This window comes from Engraulis encrasicolus, chromosome 13 (genome assembly GCF_034702125.1).
Source record: "Engraulis encrasicolus isolate BLACKSEA-1 chromosome 13, IST_EnEncr_1.0, whole genome shotgun sequence".
Taxonomy (NCBI): Eukaryota; Metazoa; Chordata; class Actinopteri; order Clupeiformes; family Engraulidae; genus Engraulis; species Engraulis encrasicolus.
The window spans coordinates 34,133,451-34,152,248 of record NC_085869.1 but is presented as its reverse complement, the minus strand read 5'-3'; the positions used below and the strand labels follow the sequence as shown (position 1 = coordinate 34,152,248).

General features: G+C 44.9%; 2 protein-coding genes across 5 annotated transcripts in view; one reads left to right on the top strand and one right to left on the bottom strand.

Moving 5' to 3' along the window:
• Positions 1–14,689, top strand: part of prkag3b (protein kinase, AMP-activated, gamma 3b non-catalytic subunit) — a 31,167-nt gene extending 16,478 nt beyond the window's left edge. For 3 of the 4 annotated variants that reach the window (XR_010037209.1, XR_010037210.1, XR_010037211.1), the window contains exons 7-13: positions 1,770–1,821; positions 2,754–2,880; positions 3,403–3,568; positions 4,550–4,587; positions 9,028–9,174; positions 12,304–12,604; positions 14,117–14,689. Coding sequence is in view for 1 of the 4 variants with exons in the window: in XM_063213791.1 (XP_063069861.1) it covers positions 1,770–1,821; positions 2,754–2,880; positions 3,403–3,568; positions 4,550–4,587; positions 9,028–9,174; positions 12,304–12,397; positions 14,117–14,139 (647 nt within the window). In the remaining 3 variants the exon portion in view is untranslated. The remainder of the gene's footprint in view (positions 1–1,769; positions 1,822–2,753; positions 2,881–3,402; positions 3,569–4,549; positions 4,588–9,027; positions 9,175–12,303; positions 12,605–14,116) is intronic. The other variant, XM_063213791.1, reaches the window with a different exon arrangement.
• Positions 14,690–15,188: 499 nt separating this feature from the next.
• On the bottom strand, positions 15,189–18,798 carry LOC134461052 (tubulin beta-4B chain). The gene is made up of 4 exons (XM_063213790.1): positions 18,617–18,798; positions 17,907–18,015; positions 17,579–17,689; positions 15,189–16,695 (listed from the first exon to the last, which is right to left on the bottom strand). Exons 1-4 carry the CDS (start codon positions 18,671–18,673, stop codon positions 15,635–15,637), a joined length of 1,338 nt encoding a protein of 445 aa, XP_063069860.1. The 5' UTR covers positions 18,674–18,798; the 3' UTR covers positions 15,189–15,634.

Genomic DNA, 18,798 nt, shown 5'->3' with positions numbered 1-18,798 from the left:
ACATGCACACACACGCACATACACACACACACATGCACGCACGAATGCACACACACACACGCACACACACAGGGCTGGCCCAAGGCATAAGCGAACTATGCAATGGCTTAGGGCCCACACGCCACCAGAGGCCCCCTGTGAGCAGCAAAGTTCCAGAAAGACTTGAACTGAGACTTGAGTTCTCCACCATTTTCCAGAATCATGTATTTCTTTCTCATGTACTTGTTCTTTCTCTGTTCTCACTTACTGCCACAATGGAAACAGGAGCCATAACATATTGGGGGACACCTCAATGACAGTGGGTACAGCGTCATTCCATGTACCATTTTTAATTGTAAAAACCCTACAATAATGCAGTTTATAACGAAGAGTAATAGTTTTGAAGCAAAACTAACATATTTCTTCATGACAAATGGCTTTTTGTTTCAGAAATGTTGTTGTGTATGGTGCAATATTGACAAAACAACGCGGGGCGATCTTTGTGAAGAAAATGTGAGGAAGAGTGGAAAACATTAAGGCACAGAGCAAGCATGTCTCTGGCCTAATTACATTACATTAGCATTTAGCAGACGCCTTTGTTCAAAGCGACTTACAAGGAGCAATTTAAACAAGAACAGGTTAAGACACAGTGTACAGTTGCAACACTGATAGCATTGTCCTACACAGAGTAAAGAAGAGGACAATGCATTATAAAGTAGCAGAAAGTAAACAAGACATCAAGGTGCAGTGTGCAGTTGCAACACTGACAGCATTGTCCAACACAAGGTAACAGAAGCAACATTAAATAATAAGAAGGTAACAAGGCATATTGGATAATAAGCAAGGCATCTCGGTGCAGTGTACAGTTGCAACACTGGCAACAATGTCCATGTAGCGAAGGGGAGTAGAGTTGCCCAGCTGGGACTCAAACCCAGACCTTCTGGAGTAGTAAACCGGGGCTCTGACCACTACACCAAAGAGCCAGGCTCGTTGGCATGTTAGTCAGAACACACCCACAATCCTAGTGATGGTCACTCCATCACACTGCCTTCCCCTTCGGGAAGCGCACCCGTGCGCTTCACACACTCATGGTGTCCCTCACGCAACTGCCCATCATGCTTCTCCCATCCAGTGAACCCCGTCATCAATGCTTCACCCATCACTGGGGTCACCAATCTTGGGGGTCCCTCACATGGAATTTCGGCTCACACATAATGGGTACGCTTCCGATGGCCTCACGGTACCACCCCACTTCTGACACCATTTGTAGCGAAGGGGAGTAGAGTTTCCCAGCTGGGACTCGAACCCAGACCTTCTTGAGTAGTAAACCGGGGCTCTGACCGCTACACCAAAGAGCCAGGCTCGTTGGCATGTTAGTCAGAACACACCCACAACCCTAGTGATGGTCACCCCATCACAGCCCAACACAAGGATGAAGCAGCAAAAATAAGTTCAGAAGAATTTGATGTTAAAAGCAAATTAGGTACATACAAGATGTTAGGTACATAAGAGATGTACATAAGGTACATACATAAGGTACATAAGTACATTAGGTACATAAGAGATGTTTTATAATTGCTGAGATGTCTGTATTCTGTGCTCTGATGCTGAAGCATTTGTCTGTGTTGTGTTGTCTGTCTTTCTCCTGTGATCCTACAGTAGCCTATAACTAACCTATGTCTGTGTTGTAATATGTGTGTTCTGCTCTTGTGGTCTTAAGAGGTCTTCCTAGACTAAGTAACCTACAATGTCTGTGTTGTGACGTGTGTGTGTGCTCTTGTTCTCCTCAGAGGTCTTCCTCCAGTGCTCCAACTCTATCATCAGCATCAGGCCTGAAGCCAGGTGAGTACATCTCCCCTCGCCTCATCTCACCTCACCTCATCTCACCTCACCTCACCTCATCTCCCCTCACCTCACCTCAGCTGACCTGACCTCCCCTGACATGACCTGACCTGACCTCCCCTCACCTCACCTCCCCTCACCTCACCTCACCTCCCCTCACCTCACCTCACCTCACCTCACCTCACCTCACCTCACCTCACCTCACCTCACCTCCCCTCACCTCACCTCACCTCACCTCACCTCACCTCACCTCACCTCACCTCCCCTCACCTCAGCTCCTCTCACCTCACCTCACCTCACCTCACCTCACTTCATCTTCTGAGTCTCAACTCACCTCACCTCATCTAACCATTAAAACATCACCCACCCAAACCCCATCCTTAGAACAGCAGCTGCAAACACGCAGCCCACCCCACCTCAGCTCACCTCACCTAACTCCCCCATCATTCATTCATTCATTCATTCATTCATTCATTCATTCATGCATGCATTCATTCAGCCCATTGCTCTTAAAGGCGCACTGTGTAGGATGGTGGCTAGAGTAGGTATTGCAACTACGCTGCTCATTGAAATTCTGCTGCCTATGTGATCTTTTCATGAATATTCCCTAAGCAATAAACGAATCAAAGTACAGCAAATTTGCAGATAAACATAAAAATTTGCAGATAAACATGGAAATTCAAAATGGAGATCTCCCTTTACATGTATGTTCCCAGTCATAATGAATACTTCGAATTGGATGGTGGAGGGGCAATTTAAGTTGTGTGGTATATTCTTGTTTTTTTGTTGTGTTTTGTTTTCTTTGTCTTTTTCCTTTGTGTCTGTTTGTTTTTTGTTCGTTACTCATTGTTCAATAAAAAAAAGAATTAAAAAAAGAATTTGATGGTGGTGGTAAGTATTCATGGAGAAGGTAACTGTGTGTGTCTCCACAGCTTGTTTGAGGCCATCTACTCGCTGCTGAAGAATAAGATCCACAGGCTGCCGGTGATCGACCCTGAATCTGGCAACGTGCTCCACATCCTCACACACAAACGCATCCTCAAGTTCCTACACATCTTTGTAAGGGCCGACACTATTAACATCTTGTGTGTGTCTGTGCTTGTGTGTGCACACTTGGGCGTGCGTGCACGGGTGCCCGTGTGTGTGTGTGCGTGTGTGTGTGTGTGCGTGCGTGCGTGTGTGCATGCGTGAGAGTCTTCACACAGTATGAGGAAGAGATTGTTTTTCATTTCTCCTTTATTTTACTAGGGTAGTCACATTGAGGCAGTTGCCTCTTTTCCAAGTGGGTCCTAGCCTTTCCAAGTGGGCCCTAGGTGCGCCATGGGCAACTGTTCGTACCATATATAGCATAGATGTATGAACACAGTGTCACTGCACCCCACACATGATGATTTGGTGTGTGTGTGTGTGTGTGTGTGTGTTAGTGTGTTTGTGTGTGTGTGCATGCGTGCGTGCGTGCGTGCGTGCGTGCGTGCGTCTCTCTGTCTGTCATGGCTCATGTGTGTGTGTGTTGTCTGATGCGTGTGTGTGTGTGTTTGATGTGTGTGTGTGTGTGTGTGTGTGTTGTGTGTGTGTGTTTAGGGTTCGATGATCCCGAAGCCTCGGTTCCTGCAGAAGCGCATTGAGGAGGTTGCCATAGGAACGTTTAGGGAGATCGCCACGGTGCTGGAGACTGCTACCGTGCACGACGCCCTCAGCATCTTCGTGGAGCGCAGAGTCTCCGCCCTGCCTGTCGTCAACTACGAAGGTGTGTGTTTGCGTACGCACGCATGCATGTGTGTGTGTGTGTGTGTGTGTGAGAGAGAGAGAGAGAGAGAGAGAGAGAGAGAGAGAGAGAGAGAGAGAGAGAGAGAGAGAGAGAGAGAGAGAGAGAGAGAGAGAGAGAGAGAGAGAGAGAGAGAGAGAGAGAGAGAGAGAGAGAGAGAGAGAAAGTATAGTATATAGTATATAGTATAGTATAGTATATGTGTGTGTCGTCTAACAAGACTGACTTTTGAGGACTTTTTAACACTGCAAAACTAAAGTGATATATTTTATTCTTTACAGCTTTTTAAATGTGTTATTTTAATGATTATGCAGTACATTTGCATATACTATGTAGTAGAGATGTAGTTCCTCCCATATAGGTAAACTCATGTGTTTCGAGGGCAGCCTGAGCCATGGCCTAATGGGCAAGGAGGAGAGCTTTAGATCAGAGGACTCTACCAGAGAGAGTAGAGAGAGAGAGGTTCCATTGGCCCATTGTTTCCGGGTTCTATTATTGCAAGGGGGAGGGGGGGAAATCCCCCTTTAGGCAGACCTAGGCAGACCTAAGGACTGTTCTATTCAATGCTAGGCGTATTATGACACGCCTCTTCAGGCAGACCGGAACCTGGTCATGTTAGGTGCCCATAGCAACCTATTACATTGGCATATCTCCATATACTTAAAGAATCTCTGACTCTACCTCTTATTGCACTTTACTTGAAAACCTGCTGCTACTAAGCATTGTACCCCAAACACAATTTCGTTGCCTTTTTGACAATGACAATAAATTCTTCAATCTTGAATCTTGACAGCAGGGTTCAAATCCCAGCCTTCCACCTCCTACCACACTCCATGGCTGTGGTGCCCTTGAGCAAGGCACCAAAACCCCATAATGCTCCAGGGACTGTAACCAACACCCTGTACTTGTGTACTGGTGTAATGTGATGTAATATTTCCCATGGTGTGTTTTGCTTGTTTGCAGGAAAGGTGGTTGCACTGTACTCCAGGTTTGATGTGATCGTAAGTACAAGACCTCTCCGCTCCTCCATTGTGTGTGCACGTGTGCGTGTATGTGCATGAGTGTGCGTGTATGCGTGTGTGTTAGTGTGTGTGTGTGTGTGTGTGTTAGTGTGTGTGTTAGTGTTTGTGTGTGTGTGTGTGTGTGTGTGTGTGTGTGTGTGTGTGTGTGTGTGTGTGTGTGTGTGTGTGTGTGTGTGTGTGTGTGGGTACCTGTATAGCTAGCTCTCGTTGGCCCGTTTGCTCTCCAGTCAGCTCCTACTTCAGATTGGCATTTCAACATTTACAGTCGTAATCTGATCGCAGGTTCTCAAACAGACCCATGTCCGGCACTGGCTCACTGCTCTTCCTCTGGTCTTGGGCTGTGAAAGTGAAGTGAATACAAACATTTGCGGCATTGGTAGTTGTGATCACACAGCAAACTACAGTTACGTCACAGCACATCACAGTACATCACATTGCACGCAGTGACATTCAACCAGTGCTTCAAAGGGTACACTCCAGAGGTAAATGAATGACGAATTTACGCCACTTGGTTGTTGGTACGCATTCAAACTATTACCGTATCCATTATATCTTGACTGCTTTAAGTACTCAGTAATCAATAGTGGTGCTTAACTGGCAATATGCTGTTGCTGCCGGCAATTCATCCCATTACACATGGAGGCTAGGGACAACCATGCAGTGGCTTCCAGGGTATAGTATTTGTGCGTGTGTGCGTGTGCGTGTGCGTGCGCGCGCGTGTGCGTGGGTACGTGTGTGTGTGTATGTGTGTGTGTGTGTGTGTATGCGTGTGAGTGATTCTACGATTTCCCTACGCTTTTGGCAAAAGCAAAATGTCAATTATCAGTATTTTTTTTCAACTAAATGACCTAGATGTTTACATAGTGTATATATTTAAGTTTCCAAACAAACAAATTGCCAAGCTTAATCTTAAATCATTTGATAAATACTCTAATGAAAGTGAACATTTGCTTAATTATTTTGTCAACAGTGTTATGGACAAATACTATGTCATTTCAAACATATATAAAAATACTACAGAGTTGAAACAATATATGTTTGAAAGTGCTTATGTCCCTTAGCAGTAATGTTGTCATTAATCTGTGCAACTGATATAGAAAATGTGATTGTTGAGCTTCATAAGTAGGATTTTATGAGTCACTGTGATACAGACTGACACATTTTTCATCATAAATCCCTGTAACGTCTGATTTGAATATAGTCACCCTCCTTACACAAGACTTCCTTCTCCAGAGATAATCCCTAGTGTATGTTCATAGGATTTTTCCAACACATAAGGGATCAATAGCCCAAAAACACTTTCAAAACAGTCAACGGTGTAACTCAACTGTGTTACGGTCAACAGTGCAGGGGAACAAGTCGGCACTTTTTTAGGAGAAAAAAACAGAGCAGACAAACCCATCTCCCTAGAACACTAATTATTTTGTTTGTTTGTCTGTCAATATGGATATAAATTGGCAAAAACATACTCCTCCTCAACTGTCATCAGTGTTGCCAGATTGGGCTGGTTCCCGCCCAATTGGGCTGCTTAGGATGGCCGTGTGCGGGTAAAAATGGCATCTATCAGAAAAACCTTCCCACTGCCATATAAATCAATAGAATTGGGCGGGTTTTTAGGGCGGATTTTGATCATTTTTTGGGCTGGAAATCATCAGCCTCATCTGGCAACCCTGACTGTCATACTTAATTGTAACACCATTGACGGTAACACCGTTGACATTTCAGCCATTTTTATGGTGTTGTGCTAACTGAGGACCTCAGAAGTTCCACCACAACACCTTAATCAATTCATGTATCTGTAGGCTTTATCTGTGTTTTTCTACATGTGATTTCTAATTCAGATTCTTATGAATATGTTGATAACACTGTTGACAGGCAATTTTTCCCGCTATGAGAACATGAAAAAGAATGGATTAAATTATGGAAGGATGGAGCTCAAAATTTACCAAAAAGTCTTCCCGCATCCTGCCAAAGAGGTTATGACATCACGTGATGTTATTCGTATGGCCTAAGACCAAACCATTACTGATTTATGGAGGCGGTTTCAGACCGTGACACGGTTAACACAGTTTTCGTGGACACACACAAAATGGCAAATTTCATGTATAATGGAAAGGACAGTGGTCTTTCTGACAGTTTTGTCATATTGTGATGATTACTGTGAATCAACATTTGCAATCGTCTTGGGCAAAACAAGTTTCTTTACATGCTAATATGAAGACTGAATCTGACATTTGGAAAACAGGACGGCATGAAAAGGCCCAAAACCAGTATTAAATATTCATTCTTGCTGAGGGAAATAATGCTATGTCTACACTTTCTGTATTATATGAAAGATAAATGTTTTCTAATGTCCAAAACATCATTGGATGCAGTTAATAGTTAGTGGAATTGCCAAATAAAATCCACGGACTTAAAAGTGTAGGCGAATTAGAGAATCACTCGTGTGTGTGTATGCGTGGCAGGGCTTGACATTGGCACTTGCGAACCGGCCAAATGCTGGTAAAACTTGGCTGTGGCTGGTAATAATTTCAGTGTCACTCACTAGCCAATTTGGCAGGAAGCTTATTCCTCGGTATGGCATATCAGAGTAGCCTATATTCTGTTGATTGCTCCATGTGTATCAATTGTTTGTACAAAAACGCTCAGTTTCTATTTGATTTATTTCCATGTAGAACACTATGCACTCATCTTCTTCCTTTAAGTACCTCATCTTCTGAGGTGAAATGTACTGTGCAGTATCATAATGAAGAAAAAAAACAATATTAAATTTGTGGCTACTAGAATAGCTGAATGGCTAGTGATTCGGGAAAACCACTAGCCACAGTGGACGGTGAATGAAAAAGTTAATGTCAAGTGAAAACATAACTTAAAGGATAACTTCTGCCAATGTTGACATGCAGTTGTAATGCTCACACTACCCTGGACTTGTCAGTACCTGAGAATTTTTTCCGAGATCCTGGTCATTTTAATGGGGGCGTTTGTTTACATTTTAAAAAATATATTGATTTATTCCCAATAACATCCAAAAGCTTATGCAACATCAGCAGACAACCAGCAAACAGCGATACCTTTTGGGATAATATCTGGAGTAGGCATAAGAAAATGTTTAATGTAAACAAAATCTGCCCCCATTAGAATAGCTCAAATCTCGGAAAGGGCTGAGCCGAAAGATACAGCATCACTAGGTACTGACAAGTCAAGGGTAGCGTGAGCAATGCAACAGCAAGTTGAAATTGGCAGACGTTCACCTTTAATTGTATTGCAAATGACATTTCTAAGATTTCTTCACAAAACATGTCATATTTCATGTGAAGCTGCATAACATTGAAAAAATTTCGGGGGACGGTTAAGATGGCCACAAACGGCCCTTGAGACATAGTTTCCGCAGCACTGCCCTAGCCCATGAAGGCCACAAAAGGAAGCCATAGTGCCACAACTGGGGTATTACCCCAAACACTTATAGACGCCTAGGAGAACCAAAAATATGGGCGCCGGCTGCCTCAAAAGGGAGGACTGTGCTGTGCTGTGCTGTGCTGTGCTGTGCTGCTGTGCTGTGCTGTGCTGTGCTTGCGTGCTATGATTTGTCTAATTTTAAAGGGATGTTATGTAAGGTGTAGTTTCTCGATTGGGTTTTACAGCTGTAATCCGAGCCCAATGCAAAGGCCAGAGAGGTGCTGTTGCATGGAGAGACACCGGTGACACCAACTGACACTACTGACTCACATCAGAACTCATCCGCACACTCAGCAGGTCACTCTAGGGGAAGGGAGGGGGGTGGTGGTGGAGGGAAGAGGTCAGGGGGCTGAAATTGGGGTGGGGGGGTGGTGGGCGCTTGGAGGTGATAGAGGTCAGGAAGCTCGAATATGTCTTACCCTTGTAGAACACCATCCCGCCATGCCTAAACTGGGTCACACCTGACACCCCAACCCCCCTCCCCAACACACACACACACATGCACGCACGCACGCACACACACACACACACACACACACACACACACACACACACACACACACACACACACACACACACACACACACACACACACACACACACACAGCGCAGCCAGAAGTCCTTCTCTAGTCTGACTCTCCTCCCTGCGCCCCATGCCCACAGAGACCTGTCCAGCACCAAGAGGACAAAGACAAACTGTGACAATGACATAAAGTGATAAATAAGTCACTTCAGAAATTCCACTTCAATCTGTGAAGGTTAACCAGATTGTCTTTAAAAGGCACCTGTACCATGTGGATGTAGTAATGCAGTAATATTTACCTAGTTCTCCAAACACTCTTCTTTCAGCGTTTTTTTTTGTATATGGGATGCTTCCATTTACAGTGTGTGTGCGTGCGTGTATGTGTGTGTGTGTGTGTGTGTGCGCGCGTGTGTGGGTGTCCTCTCCTCCTGTCCCCCCAGAACCTGGCGGCCCAGGGGACCTATAACAACCTGAACATGACGATGCGCGACGCCATCACCAGCCGCTCCTGCTGTGTGGAGGGCGTGCTCAAGTGCTACCCGCACGAGACCCTGGAGACCATCATCGATCGCATCGCCAAGGCCGAGGTACAATACCTGTAGCAGAGATATTATAGACAGAGATACGTCATTCTAGTTCTTTTCCGGTATCCACTTTATGTCGGGTGAACGCCCCTTTAGGAGACCTTCGGTTAGGAGACCTTCGGAGTCCAGAGGTTGAGAAAAATTGCATAGAGGTAGAAAATAACATTAGAGAGGACACAGCAATTTGCGACAGCACTGGGAAATGGCAGCTGGAGCTTCCCAACTTCCGTAGGTAGTGTAGGTAACTGCAGGCAATGCAAGTCAATGGAGAACACGCCCACCCCTGTCAAGAAATTAACTAAAACTGTGTAAATATGAAGTAACACTTTAATCAAAGACCAGATTTGAAATGTCAGGCTAAATATCTACTTAAATCATATGAGTCGATAAAATACATTTAAAAATCAAATAATATCTTTTATGAACATAGTTAGCAACACACTTCAACTATTGTCCGTGTATAGTGTGTTGATGGACATTTTCACATGATTAAGCCATTTTTGACAGAGGTGAGCCTCGTTCTCTGTTCGTTTCCATTTCTCTGATCTACCTACAGATAATGGCCGCTACAGATTGCCGTAAAAAGGGGGGCGGGGTCCTCTCTAGTGTTATTTTCTACCTCTATGGGAGTCCCCTTAGCGCTGTAGATGGCGGTAGCGCACTTCTTGTGCAAACACCTCTAAAATAGAAAAAATAAAAGAACAACACCCCCTTATGAGACCCAACTTGAGCACACGCTTTTGCATTGGGTGGGCATGTTTTGAATCCTCTTTATTACTAATCCAACCTCTTTGGCTGTAGCCTAGAAGCCATAAGCATTGTACCCTAGCAACCCTAGCACCAAAGAGACGTCAAGTAGGGGAAGATAATTCAAACTCTGTCTGCCCAATGCAAAGGAGTGTGCTCACGTTTCGTCTCCTAAGGGAGCGTTGTCCCCTCCTCCTTCTTTTCTTTTTCCGATGTTTGCTGGTGGCTTGAAATAGATGTGCGCTACCGCCGTCTACAGTGCTAGAGGACTCCATTCATTCTCAACCGTAAAACTCCAAAGGCCTCCTAACCGAAGGTCTCCTAAAGGGCCGATCACCTGACATAACATGGATCCCGGAAAAGTTTGTGCCTGAAGTATCTTACTTTATTAGACTATTCTTTGCTAGTACCTTAAGCCTGTCACAGCCACTGCTTCCTGTTGCCAAGGCTGAGGTAGGCCTATCCTAACAACCAGTGGAATTTCACTTACATCTCACATTCACATTCATCTCATCGTTAAGACTGAGGTAGGCCTATCCTAGCAAACAGGAGAATTGTACCTACAACATTCATTGCATTGCCATGGCTGAGGTAGGTTTGTGTCCTAGTAACCATCAGTAGCATTGTACCTATAGTACAACATAGGCCGTGTCGTCAAGGCATAGGTAGGCCAATCCTAACAACGGCTTCTAGTCACCAAGGCTTTGGCAGGCCTGTCCTAGCAACCAGTAGTAGGCTATACCGTACCTACAACATAGTCCACATTGCCAAGACCAATGTAGGAGTATCCTAGCAACCAGTAGCATTGTACTGGTGCATGTCATCCTTCATCTCATTGCCAAGGCTGAGGCATTACTAACATCATCTGCATCATCTATGTGGAGGTGCCCTGTCCTAGCAACCATCAGTAGCCTTGTAAGTACATCATCAGTAGCGTTGTACCACTCTTCCCTTCCCCTCACTACTCTGGTCCAGTCTCTCCCTTCTCCACTCTACCCTTTGATAATGTCTCTCTCCTGTTCCTTTCTTCTCCTCCCCTTCCCCTCCTTGGTCCTGACTCTTCTGCTCTCCTTATTGTTGCCTCTCCTCTGGGACTGACTCCCCTTTTAGTAGCGTTTTGGAGAGCGCGCACATCCAGATTAAACAGGTGCCAGACTTAAAGGGACAGTTTGGTCAAGTTCAACATGCAGTTGTAATGCTCACACTACCCTGGACTTGTCAGTGCCTGAGATTTTTTTTTTCTTCTTCTTCTTCAGCCGTTTCCGAGATCCTAGTCATTGTAATGGGGGCAGCTCTTTGTTTACATTTCAAAAAAACATTTTTATTTATTCCCAAAAACATCCAAAAGTTTATAAAACATCAGCAGACAACTAACAAACAGCAGTACCTTTTGGGGAAATATTTGGAGTTGGCCTATGTTTCATTTTTTAAAAATGTAAACAAAAGCTGCCCCCATTAGAATTGCTCATATCTCGGAAAGGGCTGAGCCGAAAAATGTGTCATCACCAGGTACTGACAAGTCAAGGGTAGCGTGAGCAATACAACTGCATGTTGAAATTGACCAAACTGTCCCTTTAAACACGATTAAGCATGAAAAGAAGGAAGGTCCGCACACTGTTGCTGCTCCAGATTTATTAACACACAACGTTGTGTTAAGAAGGTCCGCACACTGTTGCTGCTCCAGGTTTATTAACACACAACGTTGTGTGAATAAACCTGAAGCAGCAACAGTGTGCGGACCTTCCTTCTTTTCATACTGACTCCGCTTTTCCCTCCTTATCCCCCCTTTCCTTTCTGGCGAGGACGGGATACTGCACGGGCCTACCGGGCCCAGGCTCAGGGGCCCAAGAGTCAAGGGGGCCCTGGAGGCCAAGCCTCTATATTTCCATTCTCATATTGTGTTAAAATTGCACATTTCACCACTGGATTTTGAAAAATTCTTGGGGGACAAACGTCTGGAGCCTCAACAGCATAGGGTCTACAGTATATCTATAACATCGCCTAAAACCTAGATTTCTTTTGTAAACTAAAAATGCTCATGGAAGGGGGGGGCTTTCTTATTGCCTGTCCCAGGGGCCCATGAAGTCAGAAATCCGCCCCTGCTCTCTGGTACTGACTCTCTCCTCTCCTCTCCTCCCTTGGCCCTGACTCTCCTCTTCTCCTCCTCCTCCTCCTCTCCTCTGGTACTGACTCTCTCCTCTCCTCTCCTCCCTTGGCCCTGACTCTCCTCTTCTCCTCCCCCTCCTCTCCTCTGGTACTGACTCTTCTCTCCTCCCCCTCCTCTTCCCGGACAGTGACTCGCTCTCCTTTCCCCTCTCCTCTCCCCTGGTAACGGCTCTCCTCTTCTCCCTTCTCCTCTTTGTTCCCTCCTCCCCTGCTCTTCAGGTTCATCGGCTGGTGCTGGTGGATCAGGATGACATAGTGAGGGGCATCGTCTCTCTATCGGACCTGCTGCAGGCTCTGGTCTTGACCCCGGCAGGTATTGACGCTCTCCTCTGTTAGCCCAACACCCCCCTCCTCCTCCTTCTCCTCCCCCCTGCCCTGCCCTGCCTCCCTGCCCTGTGGGCTCCTCACCCATACCAAGTCCACCACCACCACCACCACCTCCACCTCCACTGCCGTCTCCTCGTCCACCTCCACCTCCACCTCCTCCTCATCCTCTCTGACCCCCCCTCCCCTTATCCAGGTAGGCTCCTCACATGAATGAACGCTGCCCTCCATGCCATGCCATGACCTTGCCTTTAGTCCACTTTGACCTTGACCTCTAACCCTTTGGCCGTTGCTGTCAGAAGAACCTCCTGCCTGGCCCCTCCTCCCTGCTACTGTCATTGGCTGGCTGGCACCTGAGCATGACCCCTCTTTCCCCCGGGTGGGAGCCGGGCGCGGGAGCCAGGCCCGGTACCCGCGGGGTGAGAGGGCAGGCCTGGCTTTCTGGATGTCTGCCTGCTGCAGTGCCTAGGGACTTGACATGGCTGGTAGATCCATGGGCCTGTAGACAGTAGAGACGCACCATGGGATCAGGGGAAACAGCTCAGCTCGGCTCGGCTCGGCTCAGCTCTTCTCCTCAAGCCTGTCTGTGTGTATGTGTGGAGCCATGACTGTATAGAATGTACTTCCAATATGCAGTCTATGGTGACTGGGTGTGAAGTCCATTTGTTTATTTATCCATTTAGATATTAGCCATTAAGAAATGGCATCTCATCATCCAGAGAGTCCTGGTTAATGAGGTGTGGGTGTGATTAGACTAGTAGGTTTTAAAATAAGAAATTACCTGCACACTGCTTTTACTGCTGCCATTTTATTATATAGGCAGCGTTTCATAGACTCTAAGGCCCAAAGTGCTGTCTATTGTGGGTAATTTCTTACTTTATTATCTGTACGTGGAACTTGCTCTGCAACTGCAGTTTTTGATGTGTGCATAGTAGTGCATACCCTTGACCTCAATTACACTAGGTTGCCCAGGCCCGGTAACAGTTTTCTGTATGGATGTTGGTCTCTTGAGACATCTCTCAGATTCAGAAAGTCCTTTCACATGTTTGTTCCAGCCAATACACTGGACTGGACTAGTTAATCCTTATAGGCAGATAGTATTTAGTGAACTAATCTGTGTTGATGACAGGCAAATACATGGTAGGACTTTTACTTTAAAGTGCAGGAGGACTGTAGTTACTAGTTGTGCGGTCTGAACATAGAATATTTAGGATGTAGGCCTACATCTGCGGCATGAGGCAGTGTATATTTTTGTACTTAAAGTTTATGGTATGTAGGGCTATAGGCCTACTTAACCGTTTTTTTTTTTTTTTAGTTTTTTTCTCCTTCCAAGATAGATTGAACCAGCAATTTTTTTTTTATTCTGACCAAAACATAGCAGCCTATGTGACTCCATATATCCATAAACCTAGTCATGTTTGTGCTTCAAGCAAGACTTCCTAACGGCTGTGCACGTAACTTCCCAAAAGTGTTTGACACCCATTGAGGTGCAGATCAGGTTTTGAGTAACCTGTCTGTCTCTGACCTGACATCAGTGTGTGCTTTTGCCTGACAGAATTCACAGAACAACTCTCTTTTGATCACTGTTCTGTGCACACTTCAGTAGTTTGTATCACACAGAATATTTGTTTGTATTTTACTCTCAGAATTTTCATACAAATCACAACTTGCATCTTTGTGTCTGTCTGTCTGTTGTTTCATTTCTCAGAGATGACAGTGAGTAAGCAGTGAGGAGTGAGCGGCCAAGGGGAGGAACTACAACTTCAGCGGCACTCACTATACCTCTCAAAAGACTATTCAAAGATTCACAGGAATTGGCAATATTAAATGTGCATAATTTCCAAAGTGTTATTATATTTTTTAAAGTATCTATTCATTTTGTATAACAATTAAGTTGAAAGCCTTAGGGTAATATATGTTTCTACTGCTGGAACACATCCAAGAGGATTGTTTTTTTGTTGATATCACTAGCAGCTATTTTAAAATACAAGTCTCCAGCATTGCATAGACAGACTGTCTAGTTAGATAGGTAGCCTAATGTAGGCCTAAACATTCAGCGACATGTCCTGAAGACCTGACCGTGACCTTTAACGTTAGCGTTTCTGGCCATGGACGGCGCTCAAGGTATCCTGTTCTGTGAGCCAAGCCATATTTTACTGCCACCCACCCACGCAGGACGCAGCGTCCAGCAACACTGTGACGTTCTCCTGGTCCATCCATGGTGATGGCAACAACACATCGTTTTCAAATAAAGTCTTAAAACAAATTTGCTTCGGCTATTTTTTTGTGTCCATCGGTGATTTACTCATCCAACTGAGTAATAGGTATGCATGCGGCCTACATTTCTGTAAAACCATACAGTAGGCCTATTATTAAGGCAATGCATTATCATTATTATATTGCAAAATACATCTCTACTTTTATATATTCATACTCATACGAGTGGTTACTTTGTCAAGAGGTAGGATTGAAAGCAAATATAAATATACGAGCTTAGTGTAAAACGTATTGTTCGTTAAATTTCCGAGCGCACTTTTTGCGCTGACGTCCATGGATACTGGCGCGTGTATCTCCAGCACGGTGAGTTCTAGAAGCAAGTTTGAAATTCTTTTAAATTATACCGTATTTATTTGCATAAAAACACAGGTATGAAAGAGATCCTGAACACCCTAAAACGTGCAATTCCTCTGGTTTACAAACAAAATGAAATGAAACATTTCTGACTGATTCAACCCAGTCTTTCCTACAGATTTATGAGTAACTCACCCTTATAAGAGGTCTCCAGTCAATCCAAAGCTTTATTTATGATTTTAACTCAACATGAATTTCACATTTTAAAAAAATGACACCAATCCATGTTTCCCCTTGTTATTTGCCCTGCAATGTCATCTGACAAACTATTGTATGAAAATACATGCAGTATTATACAAAACCAAAAAGAGGTGGCCTTAATGTTTTTAACAGGTTTTAGCCTGAGATTTGAACATTTGTACAAATATAGTTGGATGCTATGCGCCAATCAGTCCCTAAATTACATGATATGACGACCTTATGAACACTGGGATTTTAAAAATGAAATTGTCAAAAATGACAATCAACAGTTAATGGACAATGAACCAACAAAATGTGATTTCAAAAACAAAGTGGTAGCATTTATTTTCAAGACTTTGGGGATCAAAAGCTTGGATATAGTGGAGGAGGTCATATATAAGAGGGAGAGATATCTTTAGGCCATGTCCTCCTCTCCCTCCTCCTCGAACTCGCCCTCCTCCTCGGCTGTGGCGTCCTGGTACTGCTGGTACTCGGACACCAGGTCGTTCATGTTGCTCTCGGCCTCGGTGAACTCCATCTCGTCCATGCCCTCTCCGGTGTACCAGTGGAGGAAAGCCTTGCGCCTGAACATGGCGGTGAACTGCTCGGAGATGCGCTTGAACAGCTCCTGGATGGCTGTGCTGTTGCCGATGAAGGTGGCAGCCATCTTCAGCCCCCTGGGTGGGATGTCGCACACGGCGGTCTTGACGTTGTTGGGGATCCATTCAACGAAGTAGCTGCTGTTCTTGTTCTGCACGTTCAGCATCTGCTCGTCCACCTCCTTCATGGACATGCGGCCACGGAAGACGGCAGCGACCGTCAGGTAGCGTCCGTGGCGGGGGTCGCAGGCGGCCATCATGTTCTTGGCATCAAACATCTGCTGGGTCAGCTCTGGCACGGTGAGGGCGCGGTACTGCTGGCTGCCTCTGCTGGTCAGGGGGGCGAAGCCGGGCATGAAGAAGTGCAGGCGGGGGAAGGGCACCATGTTGACGGCCAGCTTGCGGAGATCAGCGTTCAGCTGGCCAGGGAACCGCAGGCAGGTGGTGACTCCACTCATGGTAGCCGACACCAGGTGGTTGAGGTCTCCGTAGGTGGGTGTGGTCAGCTTCAGTGTGCGGAAGCAGATGTCGTACAGAGCCTCGTTGTCAATGCAGTAGGTCTCATCGGTGTTCTCCACCAGCTGGTGGACTGACAGGGTGGCGTTGTAGGGCTCCACCACGGTATCGGACACCTTGGGAGAGGGCACCACGCTGAAGGTGTTCATGATGCGGTCGGGGTACTCCTCACGGATCTTGCTGATGAGCAGGGTGCCCATGCCAGAGCCGGTGCCGCCGCCTAGGGAGTGGGTCAGCTGGAAGCCTTGCAGGCAGTCGCAGCTCTCGGCCTCCTTCCTCACCACATCCAGCACGGAGTCCACCAACTCGGCACCCTCGGTGTAGTGGCCCTTGGCCCAGTTGTTGCCAGCACCACTCTGTCCTATTTACAAGAAAGAAAACACAAGCCATGAGTTAATCATCATTATACCATTTTGAGTTTTACAAATGATCAATCAAAATATAGCACATTATCATGTATAATTGTCATTCAATGTGCGAAAGTAGCTAATTCACCAAAGCCAGATGAGAATAAAGCTGTCTTAGATTTCTTTTCAAAACAAGATACTGGCCCTTCTAATTTGGACAGAAAGCTGGTTCCAGCATTTTGCAGCACAATGATTAAATGACAGCAGTTACATTATAATGTATTTAAAAGTGTCACGGGAAGTGTTATACAAAATGTATGTATTAGTATCATAATTAGATGCATGTGTGGTTAAATTGTATGTAAATAGTTATTGATAAAAGAATCACAGATCAGATATGCTTATAACAAGACATTTCATGGTGGTTTTCGTTGTCTTTCTGAAAATAATACCAGGGTTCCCACTCTAATTCAGATATAAAATTCCATGATTCTCCATGACTTTCCAGACCCCAAAAACAGAATTTCCATGACCATTTCCGTAAAAAAATGACGTTCAAACGTTTTAAAAAGTGCAAAACTGAAGATTATTTTCACGCCTCGAGACGATGCCGATCCACTGCCAGAGTTCAGTGGGCTCATTGCATTCTAGAATGCTGCACATTACAGTGTGAAACTAAACCGTCTGTGGCGAAGCGCTGTAGTATAATCAGTAAGAAACAATGTTATACACCAAACAAAAAGGTTTTTGCTCCTAAACAGCTGTTAAGAAAATTCCATGATATTCCATGACTGTGCATTAAGAATTGTCAAATTCCATGACTGGAAAAACTTTTATGAAATTCCATGATATTCCAGAAATTCCATGACCCGTGGGAACCCTGCAATACGGTCATACCGAAGACAAAGTTGTCAGGGCGGAAGATCTGGCCGAATGGTCCAGAGCGCACCGAGTCCATGGTGCCAGGCTCGAGGTCCACCAGGATAGCACGAGGGACATACTTCCCACCTGCGGGAGTCAAAAGAAAATCAATGAATCGTCGACATCACTAAAACGTACAAGTTAATTTAATTTCACCCATTTAATTTCTTAGTTTACAGTCATTTTCTTAGATGCAACAGCAACAACAGTAATTCAGTGAACATGCAGGGGCCACGAGGTAATGCAAACAGCAAATGAGCGGGCTGTCGGAAGGATACATTAGCACATTTTCGCTTGACCTTACCTGTGGCTTCATTATAATAAACGTTGATTCTCTCCAACTGAAGATCGCTGTCACCATGGTAAGTTCCTGTTGGGTCGATGCCATGCTCATCACTGATTACTTCCCAGAACTGCAAAACACGTGGTGACATGCATGCATGTTAGCTATGACTGCTAACCACCTCAAGGTTATTACGTCCACCTTCAGGTTAGTGGGACTATTCGTTCAGTTCGACGAAACATGTTAACTCAGTGGCACATTTATTTAAATTAATGGACTATTCAGAAAACAACGGGCATGATGAGAAACACAAGTCATTGAAATGACCATTTTCAAATGATCACTTTTCAGTTGTTTTCTAGGCTAAGTGGAAAGCTTGTAGTTACCAACGTATGCTACGTTAGCAGCTAGGCAACCAAGAACTAACGTTAAAACACCAGCCGAAACCGTGCTCATAGAATATCTAGCAATAACGGCAAACCTACACAAGTAGCCGTTTCTCAAAATATACTATACATTAAATATAATTATTATGTAGGCCTAAAGGACATCGTTGACTTACATTTGTATTTTAATGCCAACTGACAATTATTGCCCGCCAATTATTGCTACCCAATACTATTATAGCCCGCCACTGACACGGAACAATATTAGCCCAAAGTTTCAGCCAGTGAAGTTATGTTTTCACTTGGCATTAAGTTGAAGTTAAACGCTTTTCGTAGATTACTGACCTTTGCGCCGATCTGGTTGCCACATTGGCCCGCTTGCAAATGGACGATTTCCCTCATTTTGTTATAACCGTGATAAAAATATATTTTGTAATAAAATAATAAAACTTGTGGATGTTAAGTTTTCACCCACTCTCCAACGACAATTTCACAGTTTGCCCGTCCCCTGTAAATGACCGTTGATC